The sequence below is a fragment of the Pleuronectes platessa genome, chromosome 8 (assembly GCF_947347685.1).
Source record: "Pleuronectes platessa chromosome 8, fPlePla1.1, whole genome shotgun sequence".
Lineage (NCBI taxonomy): Eukaryota > Metazoa > Chordata > Actinopteri > Pleuronectiformes > Pleuronectidae > Pleuronectes > Pleuronectes platessa.
Window position 1 is genome coordinate 23158461 of NC_070633.1, and position 27523 is coordinate 23185983.

The 27523-nt window shown below is 42.4% G+C and overlaps 1 protein-coding gene across 2 annotated transcripts; it reads right to left on the minus strand.

The window, feature by feature from the left end:
- Nucleotides 1-27492, minus strand: rab28 (RAB28, member RAS oncogene family). 2 transcript variants are annotated; one of them, XM_053429486.1, is made up of 7 exons: nt 27035-27492; nt 21516-21612; nt 18674-18762; nt 16741-16870; nt 5270-5373; nt 5108-5185; nt 1-1408 (listed from the first exon to the last, which is right to left on the minus strand). In XM_053429486.1, the coding sequence occupies exons 1-7, from the start codon at nt 27107-27109 to the stop codon at nt 1316-1318; spliced, it is 666 nt and encodes a 221-aa protein (XP_053285461.1). In that variant the 5' UTR covers nt 27110-27492; the 3' UTR covers nt 1-1315. The 2 variants fall into 2 exon arrangements, with proteins under 2 accessions (XP_053285461.1, XP_053285462.1); XM_053429487.1 differs by lacking the exon at nt 1-1408 and adding an exon at nt 2460-2570.
- Between the last annotated feature and the right edge of the window lie 31 nt (nt 27493-27523).

Sequence of the window (27523 nt, forward strand, 5' to 3'; positions counted from 1 at the left end):
TTGTTTTCCATATCGCATTTTTATTCAGAAACACAAAGCGGTTTTGCCGTATAACATCAACTTAACGTCTAAATGTACATTCATAATATTTCTATAGCAAACGTTTTGTTTAAATGATCAGAATTCATAAAACGTGTTGTAATGATTTATAATCTTGGAAAAAGAGCAGACAGGTTGTATACAGAACAAACATTATGTTGCTCATATGTTGATCAACACATGAAATCCCATCACGCCGTCATGTGGACAATAGTTTGACAAACAAGTTTAACAGACGACATCTACGTCAAAACAAACAATTCACAAACTGTAAAGCAAGCTCATGAAACGTGGCTAAAATGAAGATCCAGTTAAACATGTTATGTTTCAAAGCCATTCATCAAAGTAACTTCTGTTCTATAACGGACAGTTGAGTAGGCTACGACCTAACTTTACTTTAACTCCAGCTCCTGCTCAGCCGGACTCTCTGGTGTAGTTCCTGTTTCATATCCATCTCTCTTCATCAACACTTTATCAACACTACGTCTGAACGGTTCTCTATCAGTGAATATGAAATACTCAAACATCAAACTTCTAGACACCAGACAGGCTACTCAAGCAAAACACATGATCCGGAAACAAAATCAAAAGAATATAAAATGTAAATGTTGATTTGAGGTTGTAAAACTGAAAGATTTCTCTGTAAAGTAAAAGTACATGGTTCACGTCACAGCCCCTTAATTGGCAACTTAAAGAGATTCTAACGACTCCTTCCCTTCTGTTCACCTGAGGAGCACCACAGACATTAAGGAAACATTTGGTTTCACCTCCTCTGGGTCCAATTCATTCACTTTGCAGTCGTAGGGACAGAGACAAATTAAACTAGTGGAGATAGTATTTGTATAGCTTTTATTATATATATATTTTCATCATTGAAACATGCTCCTAGTAGCAACAGTAGAGTTTGATATATATATATATATATATATAAAAATAGTCAACTACCAGAGTGAATGAGTTATAGTAGATTTCTCCCTCTCTTTAACAATCGTCTTCATACTAACACTTAAATCAAGTAATTGCTTAAAGAGTCTTTATAAAAATCATAGAAATGGAACGATAGCTGCGTGTAAACACAAACAAATTAGCTCCCTTTGCCTTTTTAAATATTCAAACAGGGCAAAGCCTCGAGATCACACAGTCTGTTCTTCATCTCCCCGAACTACTGGCACACAGGAAAACAGAGAACACTCCAGAAACTCTGAAACAAGAAATACTGACTGAAGAATTTTAGATATTTAAGTGTGTGTGTTTTTTTTTTTTTGGGGGGGGGATGTCACTGCACCACACACATGGAGCTGCGTGGCGGGTTGACTGTCCTGGCCACGGTGTCCTGACTGTAGTTCACAATGTCTGCCTTCACCACGCGCTGAAAAAATCCAAACACACAGAATTGAACATGAACAACGGCGTTAGTTTAGTTTAGGATCTTTAAGGATTTAATCACATAATTTAAAGGATGTTTCTGAAACCTCGGATGCAGCAGAGTTCAAGAGGAAATATCATATAAATAAGAATATTACCTGTTAATTACAGTTATATAACAAACTGGGCAGTACAACTTAAATTACCATAGTCAGAAATATCTAATGTATCAAAACAATACTGCAAGAATAGAGTTAGCTTAGCACAAACACTAAACACAAGAGAAAAGAGCTGGTACTGTCCAAACTGTTTGATGGATGATGTGAAAACACAAACTCTAACTCTGTTGTATGACCCCGTTACTGATTATAAGTTTCTGTAATTTTTCACAATAAAAGCATCCCTTCAGATGCCTAGAGGAGAGCTTTTAAGCAGCAGCAGGAAATTTGCAGGAGCAGTTAATGAACACAGCTCTTCTACGGCTAAAGCAATGACACCAGACTTTAAACCATAGAGATGCTGGATATGAGATGTCCTGTTACAGGATGTGAGATCATGGTCATGTCACACAGTCATGAGCTAACTGGCTAAAGCTTTATATTTCATTGAGAAATATGAGAGAAATATGATAGAGATGCAGTTTTTCAAACTTCTTATCTAAATAAAACACGTTTGTCTGAATTCTTTAACCATCTTGGGTTAAACTCCAAGTGGTGATTTAATGGTGAAAATATTTGTGCACTCCTGATCCAAACAAGTCAGGAGGAAGATAGAGGTCAAACTCGTATCTGTTTCCATCATCAAGGGTTTTATCAACTGGCTTAACTTAAGACCCAGCTTAGATCCAGACGACAGTTATTATAAACTCTGGGATAACTCAATATAACAACAGAGGTGATGTGATTAGGTCCTGTTTCTCTACTTTTTCTAGAGCTCTAATCTAAAGGCATTAAATACGTCCACTACCGTGATTCCACTTGTTAATACAAAGCTACTGATTAACAGCTATATAGCTGTTAATGAAAGAGGGACTGGGATATATCTGTGAAAATGTGGAGACATACTTCAAGCTATTGAACAGAACATATTTTGCTTTGCTGGGAGTTTTCTTGACTAATGGGCCCTTCGTCCTGTGGGTAGTCCACCAGCTCAGCCTTCACGATCCTCTGAGCGGGTTCAACACATCAGAGCAGCCGAGCGATGGACGGAGGCAGAGAAAAAAAAAAAGGGATGGGAGAGGAGGATGAGAGGAATGAAGACCAAAGTCAGACAGGGTGAGGACTATCAGGAGGAGAGGGTGATAGAGTGAGAGAAAGCAGATGAAATGTGAGTAAAGGTGAAGCATGCATTAACTGACAACAAGCAGACACAATGAAAAAAATAATATGAGGGAAGAATCAAACTCAGATCGATAAATTAGTCTTTAGCTCCAACTAGGGTTTTTTGTTCTTCCTGGAGATTAAATTTATGGAGCTGCACAAGGAAATGTTCTTTTTAATTGTAAGAGAACTCCTGGAGAGAAAACTCTTTATGCAAACATGAGCTACAGGCAAAAAAACAAAGAGCTCAGAAACCTAAAAAAGATGGGTTAGTGTAAGAAGTGATGGATCCCTCTCCCAGGAAAGTGGAAGTATAACACAGCACATTAAAACATAAAAATAACAACATTTAAAACATTCACGACCAAAGACGGTTCCTAACAAACATGGAAATTGCTAATATTGTCCTTACATTTTCTAATCAACAGTTTATAAGGATATGAAAGATCACACACATATACATAATCTGGAGATTAGTGGCAATTCGTGTTTGAATCGGTGTAAATTCGATTTTAACGGTGAACCAGGCTGCTGGACTTTTTGCTAAATAACCACAGGAGAGACGGCCACATGGCTGAATACCAGGTCCTGGTTGGCTGCCTGATTAACGAGCTGCCGAAGCCTGTTGTCGGAGCCAGTGAGTGATCCGCGGCCTCTGTATCTGATCCTGCAGACAGAGGAGCAAGATGGAGAGGGCTGCCAGGCAGAGGTAATACTGTCAGGGGTTGTGACCCTCATGTTCAGCTCTGTAAACCTGACAACTGATAATGAGGCTGCGCTGGCCCCACAGCGAGACCCGGAGCTGGGAAGTGCTAAAAGGTTCTCCATGACGTTCCCTTCTCCTGGGCCACAGGGTTAAACAACAGACATGTGAGATTTGGTGAAGATCCAGATAAAAATCCACCTCTAGTGAATTTAGACTGGGTTTTCTAGGGGGACTGTTGGCTCCTGGTGGAGGTACTGGGTGCTCTAGTTTATCTTGATGGAAACTGATCAAATAAAATGATAAGATTAATCAGTAACGGAAATAACACTTGGTTGCAGACGTATCATGTTGTTTGTTTTGAATGTGGTCAAAACAGTAAAATGCATAACTTAGAATTTGGAAAAAACACATTAGAAATCTGTGAATTCTGTGTTTCAGTGAACTGGTCTTTGCCTTTTCCTTGAAGAACAACCTTGTATCTATCCACTCAGCCGGCTTGATGAGCCTGGATTAAAGCACTTTGCTTCTCTGACCGAGCTATCAAGGGAGGAGAGGCCGGGGGAAGTAGACAAACAGCTCCATTAGTCAACGGTCATTTATAGTTCGTCAGCAGTGTTGATGAGAGTAGAAGGGCTTGAGAATTTGGCCGGTCCTTCCCCTCCATGCTCTCCCTTCTCCAGAGGTCCTGACCTCTCTGCAGACCCCAGGCTCATCAACCACTACCCAGCCAGAGTGGCTCCAACTGGTCATATCAGACCCGGGATTAATGCTTCTGGGGGAGGTGACCTTGTAAATTCTACAGCTGCCACCACTGGGCACCTCGGTCTGGCTGGCAAGCCGAGACGCTGCTTTGGCCCGAAACAGTGGGAGATAACCCAAATAAATCAGAGAGACAATTCTCACCTCCTCACCTCTACCACTGCCTACCTTTAACCTCTGACTTCACGCGTTAATGTGGTCAATGTGGGCGTATTTACAGATGGGCAGTGTCCACAGCACGTAGACCATCACCGGAGGCAGACGTAACAAACTCATGTTTACACAACAAGAGGTCCTTTACAGTGTGTGGTGACCTCCACTGACCTTACACACTCCCCGTGACCTCCCTTTAGTTCAGGCATAACATGACACCTAATACCAGGAGAGTTGAACCCAGACACATACTTTCACTCGTTTAACATTCAGTTACAAATTAAAGTGGCTGGATAAGAGCAGAGTTAAATCATAGTTAGGATCAAACAAACTATTAAATGTCGCTGAGCTGCGTAGACATTTCAGAGAAGTTTAACAGACAGCGATGTTTTATTATAGACGTTTTCACACATGAATGTCTGGAAAAAATGTGAACAATGCAGCAGGAGATTGTCTGAGTCAGATCCATTAATTACTACAGGAGAATCTCCAGAGTGTTCAGGTGGCGTCTGTGTGGAGCATCCAGGCGACAGAACATGCACATCATCTGCCCTCATCTCCAAAAGCCCTCGATGCTACATGTTTGGCATCTTTGTGTTTGTTTGTCTGCCAATTGTAAGAAACTTCAACTCGTAAGTGATGAATTGTTCTGCTGCATTCTCACATGGGTTCCCCTCGCACTTCTCCTTGTCTTTACTTTAAAACTTTAACCAATGTCAGGAGAATATCTAGAGATCATTGTTTGTCAAAGCAGCGTATGTCTTACCTGGGACTGCTCTATTTCGGCTTTGTTTAGCTTTACACCAAGAATCTCTGCAGCCACCCTCTGGAAACAAAGATTCACCTGGAGAAAGAGATAACAAGAGAGAATTGAAGCATCACGATCGTCTCATTCTGTTTCATTCTCTTTGATCGAGCTGGTACCCACCGAGTCGCCCGTTTTGGCTGATACGAACTGACTGATGAGGCTGTTCTCTTGGCAAAAGCGCTGGTGTTTGTCAGCCTTCACCGTCCTCATGTGCTCCAGGTCGACTGTGGACAAAACACAGTGTTACACGTTAGAAAACCTACAAGGGATAGATAGATAGATTTATGCAGTGGTTACACAGCACTCTCGCAGGGTTAACCGTCACATATCAGAACATAAACACAAAAGATAACTGTTTACACTTGAGTTAAGATGGGAGGGGGTCTGCCTAGTGTAGGACGATGGTGCAAATAAAGAGATGTGAAAACAAAGTGTAATTCAGCTTCGGTTTCACGGGTCTGAGACGGACAGTGGTCAATTCAGTCGCCCGGAGCTTCCTTCCCCAGCTGGTATGAAAGCTCGATACGACACATTCCTCCGTGTAAGACTAGTACAGTTGCACCCTGAAGCCATGAACCTCTGTAAACAGACAAACCAGCCAGCTGCAGAGAAATACTTAAGAAACAATACACGGGGGACCGAAGTCTTCAGGCTACACTCGCCATGGAGTGTATGATGGAGAAAACAGTTTGACTTATGAGCGAGCCGGTCTCTAAGGTGGGTACGCAGGCCCAAGAACTGGGTCTGTCACCTCCACGCTGATTTACTGAGAGCACACAATGACAGCGCCTTCCTTTTTAGCTATTGTGATGGCGTCTCGGTGCATTCGACTCCTGTGCACCGATACTAGGTGCTTTGCTTCTCTCCTTCCTGACTATGGGGTCACACTGGGGTCGATGGGGAAGGTCACCCGGGGGTCCTGCTGCTGAAAGCAATAGCTTCACTCTTTATTTCTGGCTTTGTGCAGAAAGGCGGCCACACCCGCTATCTGGTGCATACAGGCTACTGTACGGTGTTGCGTTTCTCTCGTTCCCCCCGAGTTTTTGTCTTTGTGTGAGGTTTCATTGAAGCTGTCAAGGACTTACCCCGTTCTCATGCCCTCTAGTGTGTGTGTGTGTTTGTGTGTGTGTGTGTGTGTGTTAGGAGGATAAAGCCAGAAGCAGACTAAGAAAAAGAATGATACATATCAAGGAAGAAATGTAAACACTGCACTAATCCAGTGTTATTAATATCTCAGTAAGTCATATGACCCACAAATGTTAAAGGCCAATCTAAAGAGACAGAAACAAATATTTTTAAAAAATTGCATTGGACTTAAACTAATATTACCATCATCATAGGTGACATATAAACACAAACCTTTCTGGGCAAGGGCTGACACTTTTACAACTACTCAATATCCAGGGCAGACTGTCATGTCTCTGCCTGTGCATAAACACTGCTGTCTCATAGGCGTCAGTGGGTTATTAATTCCAGTCATTAACATCGGAGGTACCCAGCACGCTACTAGAAGTAAACTTGACTAATCCTTTGGATCCTGCACACTTGGGAAAGCTTATCAATCATGTGTCACAGTCAGATTAGCCAACATTAACAGAGTGGCTCAGGAGCTATGAGGTGGGCACGTTACTATACGTTTTTAAAAAGTGTTCAGGCAGTGGGCACAGGTTGAGCATCAGGTTGAGCATCAGGTGGAGCGATACACGCACTCCACCGATGGAGAATCAGTCTCAGATATCAACTTTGAGGTTTCCCCTGGTTGTTTTAGCATCAAATAACTAATCAAATCAAAAGAATTTACAAAAGAAAATGAACACAAACAAGCAACAGGGTGATGAGAACTAAATTGACAGATTTTTGTGAGCATATTTTGACTTTAAATTTGGGCTATGTCCAAATCATTATCATGGAGAAGGTGGGGTATATGACCGATTCTTCCGCCAGCCACCAGGTGGCAATGGAGATGCTTTGGCTTCACTTTAGGGGAAACGCCATTTTGTCCATCTTTATATGCCTTTTATGTTCAAGACATTCATTTTCCAATTCTATGTTATAGAGCACACGCACTTGTATATTCTAATCAGAGTTGAAATACTTCAATATTTGGAACAGTTAGTCTATTGCCACTTATATTGGCAACTATTTTGATGATTGATTAGTGAGACTTTTATTTTTAAATAAAAATTTCAAACATTTTTCAGATATCAATAATTCGTTTTTTCAACATTTTCATTGACTTCTAAGAGAATAATTGATGGAACTTACTGAAAAACATCAGGCATGTTTGGGGGACTAATATTTGTGATTGTTTGCAATTTGGTTCACAAAATAACTAAATAAATAATGTTCTGGATCTAGTGAACTGTGGTTTCACGAGGGGACTGATGTGCCCTCTACTGAGTGCCAGTCTAATTTATTGCATTTTCTTGTTACTGATCATGATTTTTGAACAAGTAAGTAGCTCCTTAGTTACAAAGTTATACTGTTAATTCGCCCGCATTCTCACAAAAGAATTTAGAAGCATGTGGCATCTGTCTGTGTATACTGAATACAAGACTAATCCCTGTTTCAGTGTTACGCTCCATTTTTCTCCCTAATGTACCCATTTCTACTTATCAGGTCAAAGCAATCTTCCTCCGATGATCTGGTTTCCCTCTGTTTCTGTCAAACTGTACATCAGCTTAACAACCCTGAGGAAGTGACTGCAAACACGAAATACACTGTTTAGGCCTCTGAGCGCACAGAGATAGTGGAGAGGATCATCACTTGTCAGGAGCGATGGCTCTCCCTCGCTCTGGTCACCGTCACTGTTTATTTAAAAGGTCTGCCTGTCACTGCACTGGACTGCAAGACAACAGTTAAAGATTAATATCTGCTGGAGTAATTAGGCTTTTACCGTAAAACAAACCCCAGTTTGTTATTGTGGTGACCTATTACGTAAGTGGGAACACAATCAAATGAGAAGAAAATATGGACGATCTACTCCACAAGTTAGTGTATGTGGGGATAAGAGCTCAGATCTTTTATGGAAAGAATCCTCTTGCTGGCAGACCTGATTATCCTGAAACCATACAGACTTGGAGAGAGGTTCATGTAACTAAATGACCTGAAATTAGTGAGGGGGTTGGACTTTGGTTGGATTGATCTGCCTGAAGCAACCTTTGAAACCAAAGTCCTCACTAGTTACGATTCACTGAGATGAAGATGCAAAAAACTGCCAGGGACAGAAATGAAATGTCTAAAGAAGCAAGGATGAACACTTTAATTGAGACTATGAAAGTCTGTTCAAATGCTCACCAGTAATACCAATCATGTGGCACAAAGCCAAGGATGTGGGGGGGGGGGGGGGGTCTCTCTTGTTAAAATGACAAATCCAGAGCACTCTGGTGGCCAAACGGTTACAGTACATGCCACAATAGCATGACATCGATGGTGGCACATAGGCTAGCCCTTCTATATTCCTAGTTTCCTGTCTGCCTTGTAAAGACAACACCACAACAAACACCTGACAGTGTGATGGCACTATCCAAATCTCTGACACAGAATCATAGCACTCATCGGGACAATAGGTTAAAGTTATGGCCACAGTTCCTGAGAAAGTGTGGTTTGTCCATCATTAGGCATCACAGACAGGTCCCAATACTACAATACCCATGAGACTAGGTTGCTGTTGCCATAGGAAAAGAAACCAGTCACAGGCATCAATCAGAACAGTTCGTCACAGTAAAACAGAAAGACTGCATTTTTTTCAAAAGTGACACAAAAAAACAACAGCGACGTAATTTACGCTGTCTCTCAACTAGGTCATCTTTAGCTTTTGCTGCTTATGGTGGGTCACATGATGCACCTTTGGACAAATTCAAGGATGTGTCATCTTTAGATTTCACCAACACATTCAGCAACTTCAGCTCTGTATTGGCTTACAGCCCCACAGTCCTGCTGTGGTGTGGTCTTCAGGGGTCTTTTTAAAACCACGCTGTGATAACAGAGACACCTACTTACTGCTCTGCCAGGTTGGCTGCTGGGGACCAATTGGAACAGTTTACCCAGCTAGCAACGGCCAGATAATAAACTTGACATAACACAGTTAATTGTCGACAGCCTCGCTTTAAACTAAACAGCAGTTGGTGCAGTGGGGAGTTTGAGGGCTGCGAGAGGAATGTGTGAGCTGTGCGTGTGTGTTTGTGTGTGTCTATGTGCCTGTGTGTGGTAGTTATGATCGGGCGTGTGTGTGTGTGTTGTCAGAGACCTGGGGCTCTGAGGGGTCATATCCCATTAAGTGAAAGTTACAGGATTGAGCCTAATCAACCCCAGGGGAGAACCTATCACTTCCCACATTACCTCACACTGTGCCTTTAAGACCCTGTTAAGAGGGTTTGCCTCAACTTCCCCTCAATGACGACCATGAACCCATTCAGACTGTATCATGAGGCGAGGATTATCAAACCAGGTTACAAGCATTGACTGGACATACAGATGGACTACCCGTCTCCACTTCCAATGCATTGGGTAAAAAATATAGCTAATTATCCTGCATACAGGTGCTGCCATCTGGCACTTTGACATCAGCCATCGACTGCACACTAGTGATCATGGTGTGGCAAAAGCAGGATGCCTCTGTTTGGTCAATATATCAGACATCAAGTGTGTGACATTAGTGTATATTCAGTCTTACAATCACAGTGTAAAAGCTAACGTTGCTAATAAAATGACTGCATAGAAAACCTGCTCCACCATCAGTCACTTGTATGAACTACATTAAATGTCCATTTTACTACTCAGCTGTTTTTGGAGAACAAACAAGTGAATGTCTCTGACGCCTGCTGATCACAGAAAAACTCTGGATGCTGAGACTAGACTGACGCCTCTTGTATCACATATACTGTTGTGTATATTTACCTCATTGTTTGAAGCTTTTAATATGGACATAAAACATTGCAGTATATTATACTTTATTAAATATTATATTAAACTTGATGGGAATGAGGGCTCAGACTACTTGGACCCAACTGTATCGACCGTAAATAAGGAAAAGGATTTGAGGTCCCCTTTAAAAAGTCAAAAAATCATAATGAATCATTCAGTGTGATGTCTGATTGAATCAGACTTTCATTTAACTTTCACAGCACAAGTGGCTAATAAAACAAATGATGGTGGAATTTATGTGAAGCATTTAAATGCCTGAGTCCAACTGCTCTACATGACTTGGAGAGAGCTCATAAACACTGAGGCTTTTGAAATATGAAGGACGGGAGATGTCTGTACCTGCATTAAAAAATGGACCACAGATTAAAAAAGGGATTCAATAAGTACTTTTCCTCCCTCGAAATAACCCTGGCTACCAACCACTTTATTCATTTTTCGCCATGAGTATAGTATCGTACAGAATTGCACAGAAAATGTTGTGTTTTCTTTACTATTCAGACGTTACGCAGCCATTCAGAAGTCAAACGGTGCTCTTGCACATTTCATTAGACCTGAACAGTGTGGTTATTGTTTACAGTAGGCAACGTTTATTCTCTGAAGACTGGAACATCTACATTTAATGGAAAAAAGAACATGAAATTTAAAATTATTTTAACATTACCTTTGGCTTTAACAGATCATAATTCCAGCATCAGTGTAGTTTTGCAATACTGCAGCAATCTGTAGCAATTGTACACGGCTGTTATTGCCTCTGGACATTGTATAACTTGTGTTGGAATAATTAGAAATAATAATCAGGATATTACATTTTCAAGCTAAGCTAATAATATTATCAGGACTTTTCTGAGTGAGTACAGACAGATGAAGTGCTGTTACTAGCCGGGTGTTGTCGAGGTGAGCAGGGCCCGTGCACGAGTCCTCAGGGGAATCCTGACAGAGACAGAGCGCTCTTTGTGCTGGGGAGCCCCTGCCCCGGTGGCCTAAAACGGGCTGGGACCATCAGGGGACTCGCTTTCCACTAGGTCAGAAGTGTTCTGTCGACAGTTCATTGATCACAGCTCATCTTGTCATTCGATCGTCCTTTGCGAAACCATGTGCAGACACACACACACACTTGTGCAAATACGCACACAGGCATTCACACTTTAAAACATAATCAGATACTCCACAGTGGCTAGTAAAACAATGTGGTCTTCCTCCTTGGTCAGGGAATTTAAAAGATACAGTGTCCTGCAGTAGCTCTGCAGGCAGGGAGAGAGCTGGAGTGCCGGGCTGTCGCTGCGTCAGTAAAACCTGGGGCGGAGAGCCTCGCAGGCTCGGTTAACGGGCTCCCAGGACTCGTGAAAAGCGAACAAAAGACCCAGTTCTGAGCCGACCGCACAAGACGCTGCCCGGGGTTTCACTGGCCATGTCCTCCAAGCTCTCCTGTCGCTGTTAAACTAAGTGGACTTTTATGGGCGAGCAGTATACATGCCTCTGTGAGCCGGCAGCCTAACTATGAGCTATAATAATTATACGGAGCACAGGGGAGCCTTCATAATTGTTTGCGTCTCATCACTATAAGTCTACTTATAATCATTAAGTCTTCCTATGAGCAATAATGCATTGAACTGGCCTAAATATCCACCAGCAGCCAGAGCAGTGAACTGTAACGTGGAAAGAGCGTTCTGCTCATGACAAAACATCGACCAAGTTAAAACCTGAAACAGAAGCAGAATGTAAAGACAGTGATTTAATAACTTAACACCAAAGAAACTAGATTTAGCACCAACAAAAAAAAGAGGGGAAAGCTGTGTTGATATCCCGCACACATTTATAATATATGAGGATCCTGTGGATCCAGATCAATCGGTTATTTACCCAACCTTGTGTCAGTAAGGCCCCTTCCAGGAATTCCTCCATATCAATGTTGTGGAGCAGCAAAGAAATAAAGTACAGGCTGAGCGTGATGAGGGTTCCAGGCTGCCTTCAGGTCAGGTGGCTAAGCTGCGCTGTGCAGCTCAAATGGCCCATGACATACCACACAAGAAGGTATTCGAAGACTGATCATCTACTGCATGTGCAACAATATTTGCTTTATGGATGACTTATATGAATGAGGACTTTCCAGGCTTCGACAGGCATGAGAGTCAAGAGAGATGAGTGTGGGGACCAGAGCCGGGTCAAACAGTTGCTACAATTAAATGTCAGCGTAGCATTCATTTATTTGATCACCAGATTGGCCCTGTGTGGTATTGCTCTGTGAGAGAGAGACCACCTAGCTCATGCCTATGTAGGCTTAAATTAACCCTTAAAGTATTTCTTAATCACTGCTGGACACGTGTCAGCTTCTGCAGATGTGGTTTTACACTGACTTATCAGCCTCAGTGAAATACAGCTGTAATTCTTCAGTCATCCCTCTGTTTCCTTGGTGTAACCTGAATCTCTATTTCCCATCTTTTCCAGACTCACAGAAAGACAGCAGGCTACAGTCAGTGCGGTTACTGAGACAATTTGATACACACGTCTCGGCTGACCCTTTACCTTAAATAAAATGTGAAGAGAAACAGGAAACACTGGATTTGCTGTAAACTGTAAACATTCCACATCTTTACCCAACCATACACTGTGCCCTACTACGTCTATATACTGTATATATAAGGTTTTACAGTGTCGGACCTGTGGTCACACTACCCACAGTGCAACACAGACACTGCTGACGTGTTCATCTCTTCTATCTGGGGAGGGGTGTGGGTGCTGGGATAAGAGTACTGGGCTTTTGTCCCACCACATGTCTATTGTGGCTAAACCTTTCCCTCGGGGGCAATTAGGACCTTTTAGTTTGTTGTAAGAGGACCTAAGTAGGAGTGGGTTGAGCCAGGAAAAACATTTTTGAGCTAAACCAAAAACAGAAGCACATTGAGCTCCTCTGCGCTCCTGGACTTCTGAGCATCTCTCTATTAAGAAATGTGCAGGCCAACACTGAACAGACAGGAACTGTGGCAGCTTTACTGGGGCAGGGAGGTGATGGGGGTGAGAGAGCTGGGGAGGGCAGGGAGGGGGGGCTTCAGCTCCACCTGAGGCCTTGCCAAGAGGGCAAACAACTCAAGACCAACAATGTTGGTGGTAAGGACATGCTTCAGGAGAATCGAGAGTTAGGGGAGATCCATGTTTCGCTTTGGCTTTCTCATGGATGGATGGAAAACTGCAGAGAGAGAAGTGCGACTGGTAACGGTACGTGGCGAGATCTGCTGTAGCGTGCAGAAAGCAAACACACGCATGTTGTTTGACACAACAGGGACAAGGAGCCAATGAAAAGACATTACTGTTAGTAAAGGCAGCTACACATGTGAGAGATAAGAGTTCAGAGTAGGTCTGAGAGTGTGATTGAAAGAGTAAGTGTTTGCACAGGGGTGAAAATGAATGTGCAAGTATGTTTGAGAGATTGTGCGAGATAGAGACCTGGAGAAGACAGAACGGGGGGGAAGGGAAACAGAGCCAGAAGAGAAAGACAGGTGAGGCAGAGTAGAGTCTACAAAGTGTCTTGATGCAGGGACCTTATCTCCCTGCTGCAAGAAACGTTTCCCATGGCAGGCCTGAGTGGATCGGCAGTGAACGGTGTTCGAACCTCTGAGTAAGAAGCCATGAGTGATGAGGAGGGGTTAAGAGAACTGAACCCATTTAAGTCACCCAAATAAGGGCTGTACAAGCCTATGATGGATGCTCTGGAGTTCCTGGGGGAGAGAGCGCTAGAAATGGGAAGCGAGCAGGGGTCCTGCGATCCCCACTTAATAAAAACAAATTGGTTTGATAAACGACACAGGCTTAATGTCTGACGAAGAAATATGTGCACAAATTTCAAACAGCAACGCAAGTCATTTTGAAATACTGAGGATCCCATACGGTGATAATGTGTGTTTGTTATGGCACACGAAAGATTCTGAATGTGTATTAGGACTTACAGCTACTTCTGAGGAGGTTAAGTTTACGCCCTAGTTAGTTCGTTGGTTGGTTTTATTTGTTTGTCAGCAGGATTACACAAAAACTAGAGAACAGATTTTAAAAAAACTTGATGTATTTTCTCTTTCTTTAAAAGAGATACAGCATTTTGTGACACAGGGGTTTCACACATATTTCACAGTAAATTATTAATGAATCCTGAAGGGAACAAATCTGGTATATTTAGGAAGCTTATATCTATGAGTGTGTGAATTTCAGTGCATCTTGATTAAAACTTAAGGGTGTTGCACGCTACTGAGTGTCTTTATAGTTTATATAAGTGCCTTAAGTCCATCTCTGATCTAAATAAAAGGCCACATGCAGCTGTTGTTCAGCAAAGATCCACAGAATTCATAGTTTGAGTGTCTTGCTAAGAACACAGTACTTTTTAGACGACTAAAAATGTAAAAGTTGAGTGGTGGAGAAGAGGACTGAACACTCATCTCTTGAGAGATTCCTGTGTACCATATGGTGTTACGCTGGGCTGCCCTATAATAAACAGTTATAGTATGTTTAAACAGAACAAGAGCTTAGCATTCTTCCATTAACCATGTGTTCCCAGAAACTCCACAAGTGTGTCGCTTTACAGGAGTGCATGTTTCTGTGCACAGCTGCGACTGTGTGCGTGTGTGTGTCATTGCATAAATAATTGTGTGCACATATGTGTTCCCTCAATAAAACATTTCATTGGCTTCCTCTCTGAATTGTTATTATTGTTATTACAAGTGATGCCATTCTTTTACACGAGGCTCTGGGCAGCATGCAGAGGGCATGGGAGTCCGACACACTGGGTCTTAACAAGCACACTTAACCTCAGCCGGCCACACTGCGCCAAAGAAAGGAAAGGTTGTTCCCTGGCAGTGACATGGCACAGGAGGGCAGTCAGGGCAGGGTGAGGAGAGGAGGGGACGGCATCATTAATGAACTACTCGTCTGGTCCATAGGCTCAATTACAAGTACACAGTTCACTGTGTAAGGAAGAAAGTGTTTGAATTAAACTAGGAGACAAGCACAAGGTAATTCAGGAAATTTAAGCTCAATTCATACAAAAATTACAAGGACTGTAATAGAAAAAAAGAGTCATGTTAAATTAAAAAAAAAAAACTTAAATGTTATAATACTGGATCAGGTTTATTAAAAAGCTTTCTGCTGCAGTCTGCACCATCCAGCAGTGTTCACCTTAAGTTTATCGAGTGGGAACACTAAAGATTCTGAGTGGTGAAACAACACAATCTCCCCCAGGACGTGCCCTCAGAGACATAAATCTGTTGTGTTTTTATAAGCTCCTTGTTATGTCTGTGCTTCTATTTCTGTTCCAGTCAAACATCATGGGAACAATAAGAAGGAAAATCTAAATTCTGCTCTCAAAAGGAATGCAGAGTATTCATATGTTACATTCTTATTGGTAATGTGTACCAAGTACTCATTATGAGTAAAAAAAACTAAAGCGGTATGATACAAAGAAATGTCAGTGAGGGTGCAGAGGAAAAGTAAAACAAAAAATGTTGGTGTGGATATTTCTAACTAGATAGCTAGACTAACTTTCTTCAAGGTCCCTGAAAAAAAGGGAGTCAATGGCAGGGCCCTGGGATTCATACAGTCTCCCAAGGTAATTGATTGCTCTTAGCGGGGCAATCTGTGTGGGATTTTGTTTTTCTTTTTTTTCAGCCGGCAGAAACAGAAAAAACACACATGGGCCGTTTTCAGCAATAGAGCCATTAGGGGGAGAGTGACTGTGCGAGTGTTGGGGTGAGGAGCCTGACAGCGGGATGTACACTACTTAAATATTACAGTACACACACTCACCCACGCACCCAAAACCTAGCCTAAATACAGAGGCGCCCACCGTTAAAGCCGGGGCATTAAGAGATGCAAACGGATGCGAAGACAAGAGAATCTGCTCCAGACAGGCGAATTAAACCGTGACCTATGCTCCCCGTTGAGTAACATTAGCGAGAGCTTCCTGTGTGCAGGCACCACTCTGTTGACCGTTCATCATCGCCTGGGAAGGTGGACAGTCACCATTACACACACGCACTCTGACGCCTCACTTTACAATAACACGGCAGCCGCCATGACTCCACATCTGTCAGGGGGATGTTTAAAAGGAGTCATCATTATTACTCTTTATTTTGGAGATAGGTAGACGGGTGAAGGCCGATAGGAGGAGAGCCGTCTGGTTAACGTCGAGTTCCTCTTCTTAACCGACGACTCTAGTCAGGAGCACAGGCTCGTACTGGGGAGGGGGGGGGCAGATGGGTACAGACTGGGGAGGAGGGAGGGGCCACAGATAAGCGGTGCCCCAGGTCCATCGGCCCAGGGATCTTAAATCATCGGCCTTCACTCCCAAGATTTTCCCAAACATCAGCTCTCCCATCGCCCTGAGACCTCACTCTCTTATCAACCGGCTTATCACACCGATCAGTTATCTGCTGCTCGAACAAACACGTCTGCTACCATCACACACTCACTCCTCCACACACAAACACAGACACGCAAAATGAAAAATGTGTCAAGGTGAAGTGGATAGGGAGAAACTGTTTTCATTTGAATTTCTACTGAGTTCAAGTAAGTGAAGTGTTTTCCAAACTTGATAGACTACACCGACATTTTAAAGTACAGTATTGTTTTTTCCCTGCTGAAAACCAATACTTTGTGTGTTTATGTATTTATATATTTAAACTCACTTTTGTTCCCCACTAAGGAGACAACAGGCTGGACGTCAGATTCCTCGTTGGCCTTCTTCACCATGCTGAACCAATCCTCCAGATTCTCAAAGCTCTGGTAGTTGGTGATGTCGTACACCAGGAGAACTGCCTGTGTTGGAAAAAGCACGAGGAACAATGGTGAAGGATGTGTCTCACATTTACACTCAGCCACTGGTAAATTATGGATGTGAGTATACAGTTTCACTTCATATTCCTTCATGTTAACATTAGTTAAATACTGAGTGAGCATGGGAACAGTAGGTGGCACTGCTCCTCTTTTTACAGTCGGGGACAAACTCCCTTACTCACACATTATCTATGGTACGTGACACTGTGTAAATTCACATGGATCTGATTCAAAATGGAAATAGTGGTTTGCAAATAATTAACAATTCCCATTTAAAATAAAGCACACTCCAATTTCAGTGCAGAACATAGGTTTGGTTTGGTTATCGACTGTCTGAGCTCATGAATTTAAGCGGTCTGGCGAGAGACGTTTTCCTCCTCCATTAGTTTTCCTGAACACTGCACTCTACACAGACAGTGCTGCAACAACAACCAAACCCAACACTGAGACCAGAAACTGTTTACACATAAATCAATCAACGAGTTAACACAGACACAACAGGTGTTGGTGTGATTCAAGGCGAATCCTCTCATTCCTCAACTATCTAACTATAACTTCTGCTTCTTCTACAGGACGCGATGTGAACACAGGCCACGGTAAATGGGTCCACTTTTACTGTGTGAGGCAACACAACATAAGGGGTGTCTATTGCTTTTTGTTCGGCAGACATGCGCTGTCACAACACGCGAGGACGGTGACGACAGCTTCGCGGCTCTGACAATTACGGCGAGTCTCTCCGAAACAGCTATGATTGATTACAGGACGCACAGTGGTGAACAATAGGTGTGAAAGTTCCATTCGACGCAGACTGAGCAGCTCTGCAGGCAAAGTGTCGTAATGTGGTGGTGATGTACGGGAGACTGTGAAAGAAGGGCGGTTTAGAAAATTGGCTCAACAAACACTTTAAAAAAGGTGTCGCCTCCATAATTTTCATGGCCATGTAGATTCATTAAAAAAATAAAACCTACAATTATTCTTTTCTCTAGCGTATCCACCAAGCGTTTCCTGGAATAGAGGCTTGGTCTCTTTCTCGTGCTGCACTACGCTTTGTGGATTTGACAAACCACGGCCTTTAAGGGGGCCTCTTCACACATGAGATGCTCTGGAGGTGACAGAAAGCACTCCTCTAAGGGGACACTGCTCCCTGTCCGTGCTGATGTTGTTGGCACATGCACAAACTGGGATACAATGGCCAGAAAAGAGAATATTTTCTTTTCCCCGACGGAAAAACCATTAAAAGGCAAGAGTTGATAGATCATTTATTAAATAATTTTTTTCCTCTACTTTTTCACTACTAAATAGCAACAATACTTTAAATAATTAGTGGTAAAAGTTTAATTCAATTTGGATGTTTTTACAATGAGATTGTAGGTCGGAATATTTCTATTGACCTTCAGTGTGCAGTATTATTAATCATCTTTTGTCCGGTCTGCCAGAGAACATCAACAGGAACGACTCTGAAAAAGGAGAAATATGCTGATTTTTAAAGCTCTCTTGACCTGCTTTGCACACTGCGAGTCCAAATGACGGCTTATTATGATTTGGCTCCACAGGTAGGGAGTGGCAGGCTCTGACTGAAGCTGCCAGAGCTGTAATAATAACTCAGACAAGAGTCCTGTGACTTTTTAACCATAGTGACAAACATCTGTAACACTTTGTTTTGTACATCTACAAATTTTTACTGCATGTGCGAGGTATTAAAAGACTTAAGAGGTGCATGAAGATGTTTGTGAGGCAGAATAAAAACAACTTCATAGGATTATGTGTGAATTTGTGTGCACTTACATGAGCTCCGTATACGTATTTATCCAGCATCTTCCCTCCTAACGTCTGGCCTCCAATGTCCCACACCTGCAGGGTCACATTCAAATTCCCTACAGTGGTAGAAAGAAAGAAATCAAAAAAGAAACATCTTTCAATATAAAAAAAATCAAGGACATTTAATAGTATAAATATCTTACTAACTTTCTTTTCTTAATTTCTTTTCCTAGATTTTCTTTTGACCTGCAAATCACTTAAATTTAAAAACCGATAATACTGCAATTTGTGGGATTCCATTGCAGATGTTTTTGTCCTTAACTTGTTTGTTTTAACAAAGCTCATAATCCTTAGGAAATAACAAGTCAGCTGTAACTTGACTCTGTATTTTGGCCGTGTGATTCCTCTAATGAAAGTCCACCTTGTCGATATACATAATGGAAACAATAAATCAGCGATTAATGTTTCATGCTCCGGGCTCTCACGTGGCAGGTCACCAACATCTCACGTCCAAGAATAGCCAGCTCAAAGATCGAAGGGGGATGAATGGGTACATTTACCCTCTAATTTAAACATCCTCAATACTCAGAAATTACTTCTTATTAGCCTGGGAAGACCTTTTTGTATTGTGCCATTTCCTGCCAACCGAGGAAAGCGAGGAGAATTATGCGCTGTTAAGGAAAATAGCAATAATTAAACATAAAATAGGAGGAAAAGAAGACTAGTCCTAATGCTTGTGGAAAGAGAAGGAGTGAATGAGAGAGAGGGGGGGGAGAAAGAGAAAGACGGGCACAAAAACCAAATCCAAATAAATATTTGCTTCCTCTGGAAAATGAAAGGGGTTGTTAAAATAAAAATATAAAAAAAGAGGAGGAGGGTGGACCAGACAGCGAGGAGTTTATGTTGGTGTGATGAGGGCCGTGTGCTGGGCCGGAGCGGCGATGGGGAGCAGAGCGAACCCTGTGGACACGGCTGGACGACTCAACCCTTCATAAGTCCCCTTTATAAAGCGAGGGAAGGAAACGCTGAGGTTCACAGCCGCTACATCCAGACTATACAGTGTCAATGTAAAGCTACACCGAGGAGTGCAATGAATAACGGTTAAAGAGCCATCCCCGCCCATCCTCAGACTGGAGCTTTATTTATGTTAGAGATTCACGCTGACTCCACAGACATTTCCCTGCGTACACTTTGCAAAAAAACTGCAAAGGTGAGCCCCAAGGACTTTAATGATAAAGAGGTCAAAAAAGGAGCATGTGGATCACATAATTGTTCTCTGGGTGTGACAGAATCGATCAAGTGGATTTCACCTCTGGTCAGTTCCCTCAGGCCGTCTGTACCTCAGTGTTTTACACGGGCATCTGGACGAGCATTGTTATAAGAGGCACACACAGAGGAGGCTGTTTTGTGCCAGTCGGCCTATCCTCACCTTTCCCTGCATCGGAAAATGTACATTAACTTTGACAATCCGGGCCTTCATGGAGAGAGGGGCCAACGCTGGCTATAGGCTACTCTCCCCCTTCCACACTGCAAAAGACCCTTATTGACCCATAGAAACCCGGAGAGCCACACAATCTCTACAGTACAAGGCAGGGTGGGGGTCCGAACTAAGTTTGGGACCACCCAGCTCGCAGAGCCACCCTCCGATTCATCAGCTCATCAACACTCAATTCCCCGGAAAATGGGACATTTAATAACTCCGGTGTTGGAGCTTGTGTTGTTGCTGCCCCAGTGATACATGTACACTACATTTAAACAAAGCTTACAGTTACACACTTGAGAGAGCACTGATTGTTGCAGGAAAAACACTTACTGGAAAGAGAAGTCAAACGATTAACAGCATTCAAGTTCATTTTTTAAGAAGTCAAGCCCAGCCTGTGCTTTTAGTTGGCTCTTTCGTTCTGACTCCACCACAACATTTTTGGGGGTTTAGTTCTCCTAAGTCTCATAAGCTGAAACTGACACAAAATCAAAATACAATCCTTCAGCCAACTCACAAATCAGCATAAATTGTACATTTAGCACTTAATTTGCCCTCGCTTAATGTTGTTTTATTAGTAATGAAAGAATGGAGCCACTTTGCAGATTTCTGGAGCTTAGGCCTTGGCAGAGTTTGAGAAATGCCATTTAAGATGCTGAAAATCCCCATTTCACATGGTAGGAAGTAAAATGGGATCTAAATATAGCATTAGTCAATAAACATATATTTTACAGATCTAAGGGGGATACAGAGTGTGGCTTTATTTCTGCGGGTTCAACATAAACAAATAAAAACACGCATGTTTTATGTGGTGTAGGACAAAGATCAGTTGAACTGGGGGAACAGCGATATGGATATAAAATGTTAATGTATTTACTCTGTACTGTGCCCACAGAATTATGAGCAAGGCTCGCCCAGTTGGACATAAGCTGTCCATTGGCCTTGTGGAGTCCAAAAAAAAGGTTTGCTGTAAGCTCTGGAGAGAAGAGCTTTCAGAGTGAATAACCCTGAGAAGTGGCAGACACTCTACAATGAGGAGCGACCAGAAAAGACACATTCAACTCCTGAGTCAACCTGGAGAAAAAACTCCAGAAAATATGACTGCTCAGTAAAGTTGGAACAACGGGCCTCTTTGTTGGACTTTAAATGAAGTTTCTGGGTCTTTTTTAACACTGATAATTTTAAATACACACAAACAACCAAAACCTTAAGGTCAAAATTACAGTAAAAACAAACTAACAATCACGGCAGTCTCTCTAAATACAATCATCCCAAATTATATTGAATAAACAAGTCGGCAGACCGCCACTGCGTGCTTGTGCAACACGCGTGTCCGCGCTGAGTCTGTGCACAAGCGAACACTCCCAGAAGATTATGAAGGTGTCTCACCTGGAAGGCTTATTCTCTTCAGAAAGAAATCAAGGCCGATGGTTTGTTTGTATTGCTTCCCGAAGGCCTCCTGTGCAAACCTGGTGGCGAGTGATGTCTGAAACCCAGAGACAAAGGGAGAGAGAGAGACGGACAGAAAATGAATACAAGCACGGCTCTGCAGCATTAGACAGGACTGAAGATATGTCACTCCAAGTAATGTGTTTTGAAAAGAAAATGCTTTCAAGCTAAAGGAAAATGTGTGAGTCTTTGCATAGCGTTTGCCTGGTAAATAATTTTCACTCGTCTATATGCACACTTCATAGCGTAAAAACCAAATGAAGATCATAGCATGGCTCAGATCAAAATTTAAGATGCTGCAAAACTCCTTCCAGAGAAAATATACAGCGTGTTAAAGAACTTCCTGAAAAATGGATATTTCAGTGGTGAGCAGAAGAAAAAAGAAGTTTGATTCCATTCACACAGAGGCAGTGAAGAGCCAAACTAAGCTTTATACAGTATTTCAATTTCTAATATTTCTAAAAATACACAAGTATAACTTATCACATCACCACACTTCCATGTGATTCTTTTTTCCACAACAGAGCGTAACCATAATTCACAGACAGAGCCCCGGTGAACTATGCTCTGCAGGGTTTTCATTTCATCATTACCAATCCATTTTAGGCAACGTCAAAAAACGCAGTGATTGACTTGAAGGTACGCTGATGTAACCGTCTGCCTCGTCTGCCGTCTCCCCGCTCCGCCGCAGTTGTGACAGTGAAAATCAACGTGAATTACAAAAACAGGTGCTGGAGTATGTGTCATGTCTCCAGACGGCAGACCTAATAATTGCCACAAATTATAAAACCTCCATCACTGTCACCGTTGTGTTTGAGGAGGAAAAAAATAGCATGTTAGGGGCTCTCCTGAAATCCATGGGAATCCATAGCACAGGCCTGACATGCCAAGTTTAATTCATTTTGATGGATGAGGACAGGGGAAAAAATGAAGTGCTGAATGTCTATTAGCTATCTTTAGAGCAGTGTGCTTACATAAACACAACAGAAAAGTGAAGCTATGGGACTCTCTGAGTGTTCATGTGGCAGCAAATGCATTTTAATGTGGTACTTGACAATCACTGAGGGTTAGAGGATTTAAAACTAAATTCTTTCTTTTAGTCCACTAAGCTTTCACTTGAGCCGGTGTCCTTATCTACCTCCATCATGCTCTGAGAGTTTAGATTCCACCAAGTTAGGCTTCAAATTAGACTGGATTTATTTCAAATCACTCCTGGGCAAACAGAGAGTAATCTAATTTAGAAAACCCTTATCAATGTAAACCCCAATATTTGTCTGTTTGGATTTCTTGTCATATAAAAGCATTATGTATACTCAAGCATGGATTATTAAATATAATTTTTTTATTTATCCCATTAAATGTATAATCCTGACTTTTACGAATGGCTTTCTTGATTAACTTGTCCTTAGAGGTGCAGGATCAAGTTTAATCAAACTAATTATTCTATAAAGTTCCCTAAACCTGCTGACTTTTTTTAATCACAGTCTGCGGAGCGTGTCACAGGCTCGAGAGTGACTGAGAAATTACTAGAGGTGACTGACGCAACAAGGAGAAAATCGTCCATTTAAGTAGCCCAAACAATCACTGACAACACAGGAATAACAAGCTCGGACAGCAAAAATGTATTCCACATGCTCGCGTTGGCCTAGTCGGCCATTTGTCTTGGCATTCCAGTAGCTTGGCTCTCGTCCCTCAACGTAGACCTTTTTTTTTTCCCAGCGTACAATTGGAGCTAACCAGCGAATGTAAAAGCTGGCGTAATCCTGACACTCCAACAGAGAACAGCACAGGGTCACCAACGATACCAGTGCCGGGAAATGGGGGAAGTTCTACTGTAACAAGAAACTGAGAGAGAGGGAGGAAAAAAAATATGGCAAGCTGATTATGTCCATGTGATGCAATGCATACGAGGGAGGTTGTGCATTTTTGGTATCAAAACTGTTTCTTTATTCTTCTTAAACAATCGAGACAGACAATAAAGTTGTTATTCTGCAGAAGAGCTCCTCTGTAAAGATCATTGCTGGGACTCAGGTTAAAAAATAGACCTGTTTATAAAGTTAGGCCTTAATATGTGAGCCACCATGTTGTTAACACATCTTGCTCAGGTGGACAAGCCTCCCCAGATCTCCCGCTCTATTTCTGAATGGACAACCAACCACAAGCGAAAATACCGCCGAGAACGCTGTCCAAGAAAAACTGATCCGATTGCAATTTGCTGAGCAAATTGACATTAATAAGGGGGGAAACGGCATTCAAGATGTCAGTCAGTGGTGCCTACTCCGAATGGGGGCAGGGCTCCTGTTTTCTGCCCAACACAGACAAGCAGGTAAGTCATTCAGACAGTGACGAGCTGACACCTGGCAGCAGCGTGGGGAGGGTTATTAATGTAGCGTATCTACTGGGAACTGAGTTGTGTGTGTTCTCCACATGCCCCCCCTCCCCTTACCCCAAAAGAAAATGTCCAGTATGAGAACATTCATTTTTCTCATTGGGTCTCACCATTACTGCTACATTCATTTTCTTTCTCCCGGAGGAAGCAGAGATTAGTTATGAAAGGGGATGTGTAGACGAAAAGCACTTGACGTCTCCTCCCTTGCATTCACACGCACTCGTCTGGGGATTCAGAAGCAGTGAAGAAGAAACTTGGCTGGATTGTCATGACAACCTCCCTGCTTTGGTGCAAATAATTGTTTGGTGTGGCGGGGGGGGGAATTCCCCTGTTGTGGATGTTACCCGTCCCTTTTTAATCTGCCTCTTGTACTTATTTTAATGAACAAAGTGAAGAATTCGGTCCAGTGACTTTGAAAGGGAAGAGGGACACACAGCCGGTATGAGCACGGAGCAGATTTTTCACAAAGAGACACAATAAAGTAAGAAAACGTATATTTGCTCATATTTCAAAGTGTTCGCCCAAACTCTACTCCCAGAATACTTTTATCCTATCAAATGAGAAAAATAGCCACGTGTCTGATTAGGGTCGTCCAGATACAATTTTCTTAAATGGAGCCAATTCCATACGGGGAGAAGAGAGGTACAACAACCACCGGCTGCCAGAGCCTGACTCAGCAAACTGTAGCCTTCCTTTATCAACTACCACACTCTGTTAAGCACTATGCAAAGTGTGTTCTACCCCGAGTTCCCTGAGCAGCAGCCGTGTAGTGTTAAAAGTTTGGGACTGTGAAAGTGCATCAAACTGCTTTATTTCCTATTCAACACAATTCAAAGAAATATTTAATCGAAAAAAATCTAAACTTAAAAGGGGAAAGTTAAGTTGATGTGTTTTTCTAAAATGTTTTACATGTCTGTGTCATTTGAGCTCATAACTCTGAACTCAATGGCAAGTAGAGGCAAGGTTTGGGCAAGATATTAAAAAAATGAGTGTGCCAGCTTTTTACAATTAGAATTAGCCCTACGCATACAGGGCTCTGTATAAACATATAACATAAACATATGCACCTTTTGACCATTAACCTAAAACAAGTAACGGCAAATAGTTTCTTCAGCGTAGTGAAGCCTATGGGCTCAGCTACAACAAAGCAACACAGGCAACTGTGTCCAGTAGCAGTTGCAACATAAGAGCTAGATAGACCTTTATAGCATCACAACACAGAATTTAAATCCTTTATGCTAAATTTTAATAATAAACAAACTACAGATGTCCAATAACTTTTGAAAACTAAGTCACTTATTTATAGAATGTGAATACAAAGTGAGAAAATACTGGGGGGTTTTCAAGAATTAAAACCTAACATTTAGATTTGCTTTACCAATAAAAAGCATGATAAATACTGGGTTATTTGACAACATTATTTATTAAGTGTTACTGTTATTGTAAGGTTATTCCACTGTCTAATAGTTATTACTATTATTATTATTTATGTTGAGGATTTTCCATATTTTCTAATACTTTACTCTCTCAAGCTTTCAGACACCTGGAGCTCTAGCTGAGATCAAATATCTCTACCTCGTTTACACCGTGCCTGAATATTGACCAACCCAAGATCAGTGTGAATGAGCGACCTCAGGAAAACTATATTATGTAATACACAAGTGTACTTAACACCAGGACTTACTGGAAGCTCGGGCGAGTGGTCAGGCGAGAAGTCAGATTCTGTGTCATTAAACATTCGCAGTGTTTTTGTATGATTTGTGCTCAAATTAGTAGCTTGCTAGTTTAGCAGCTAACAAACTGTTACATTCATGAATTTACAGTAAACAGCTATTTAGCTTCTGTAAATGTTGGATTAAGCAAGAAAAGGAATACGGCTCAAATTGTACAGGCGACTTCGAGCGTCTTTAACCGTACACGTCTCTCACTGCAAACGTCTGCTGACATGAAGAACACTGCAAGTTCCCGAGTGAAATCTTGTCAACCTCCATCCATCATGTGGACTTTCTCCTCACGCTCGAGTTTCTCCAGTCTGAGAAGTGGGTCCTCTGGTAGGTTACAACTTAATAAGCAAATCACCTGCTGAGCTACAGGCAGAAACACAGGAGGCCATGCTTACAAATATTTACATCCATCTGTGCAGAGGAAAGCTTTTAATAAATAGTAATTTAACAAATAGCTATGGAGTGAACTGACCTTAGACAAAAGCAAGGCTCAATATTATTCCTTTTGTACAATATAGCCGTTACCTTCCCATAGTACTATTAACAACTCTCATAAACCACATGGAAATTGCTGTGGCAGAATCTGAGACGTTCATTAGTTCTGTTTTAAAAAAATATTTAATTTGTGTTTTTACGTTTGGTAAGTACCACAACTCAAGTATAATAAACCTGCTGATAGTAATTAGACCCCCCCCCCCCCCCCCCCCCCCCCCCCCCCTAGCCAGGTGTTAACTATGGGGTGGTGATATCATTCTACGGGGTTGTGTGGCACAGGAAACATGACACGACCAGAGGGAAGAATTCAGAAGGTCACAATATTCTAGATGTGGATGTATTGCGATAAGTATTTGCACGTTGTGTGTATTTAAGTGTTATCAAATAGTATTGGAGGTTTTCTCTCGTTTGTTTAGTACATTTGCATCATGTACTCAGTACACTCTATATAAGTGAGTAGATAATACTTACTTTCAGTACTTTCATGTTGTGTACCTCCATTTGCCTCATACTACAGTATTAAGTTCGGTTGTAGTGAGGTTTTAAACAGAGGACATTATCTTAAAAAACTACACATTTATATTTGTATATTTAATGACGTTAATGAGCTGCAGACGTATTTCTCCACTGGTGTACTGGGATTCTCCACTGGTGTACTGGGATTGTTGTTAGCTTGTAGCCCAGTTAGCTATATCAGCGTCGGTCACCATGGTGACGGCGCGAGCTTCAGGATGAGCCCCGTGAAGCATTGCGTGTGTCTGTGACTGTCTGTGTGTGTCTGTGTGTGTTTGTGTGTATCTATGTGTGTGTCTGTGTGTATCTGTGTGTGTCTGTGTGTGTGATGGTCTCACCTTCCCACAAGCACCGTCTCCAATCACCACAAACTTCAGCTGCCTGTCGTGACTTTCCTCCTCCGAGTCCGACATGACGCCGGAACCGTGTCCCCGGCTGCTCCGGTGAATCCAAGCGGGAAACAACAGCACCAGGGCCCGGTCGGTGAATCTGAGTACCGGGGAGAATCACAGACGGATTAAACGAGCGTTGAGTGGGCAAACAGACGCCATTTTGACTCCACCGACACAGACTGCGTCGCTCGGCCTGATCCACTCTCTCTCTCTCTCTCTCTCTCTCTCTCTCGCAGCTACCGACGCCGCCACCGACTTTCTAACGGTTACAACGAGGAGACCTGATATCTAAGGAGAACCGAACCGCGGGTCCCAACTCGTGGTTCCGGTTCGTGACGGTGTCGGTACCGCTGCGAGGACGTTTGCAGTTTCTCGGGGGGGACAGGAGCAGAACCGGAAGTGGGAGCCAGGGTCCGTGTGGTCGTGTGTGTGTGA

Excerpts from the sequence above, each read along its gene's own strand:
- rab28 (XM_053429487.1), bottom strand. The coding sequence starts at position 27,109 with ATGTCGGACTCGGAGGAGGAAAGTCACGACAGGCAGCTGAAGTTTGTG. Across the intron at positions 16,871-18,673 it reads AATACGTATACGGAGCTCAT|GCAGTTCTCCTGGTGTACGA; the intron begins GTAAGTGCACAC and ends TTTCCAACACAG. Across the intron at positions 5,186-5,269 it reads CAGCCAAAACGGGCGACTCG|GTGAATCTTTGTTTCCAGAG; the intron begins GTGGGTACCAGC and ends CTCTTTCTCCAG.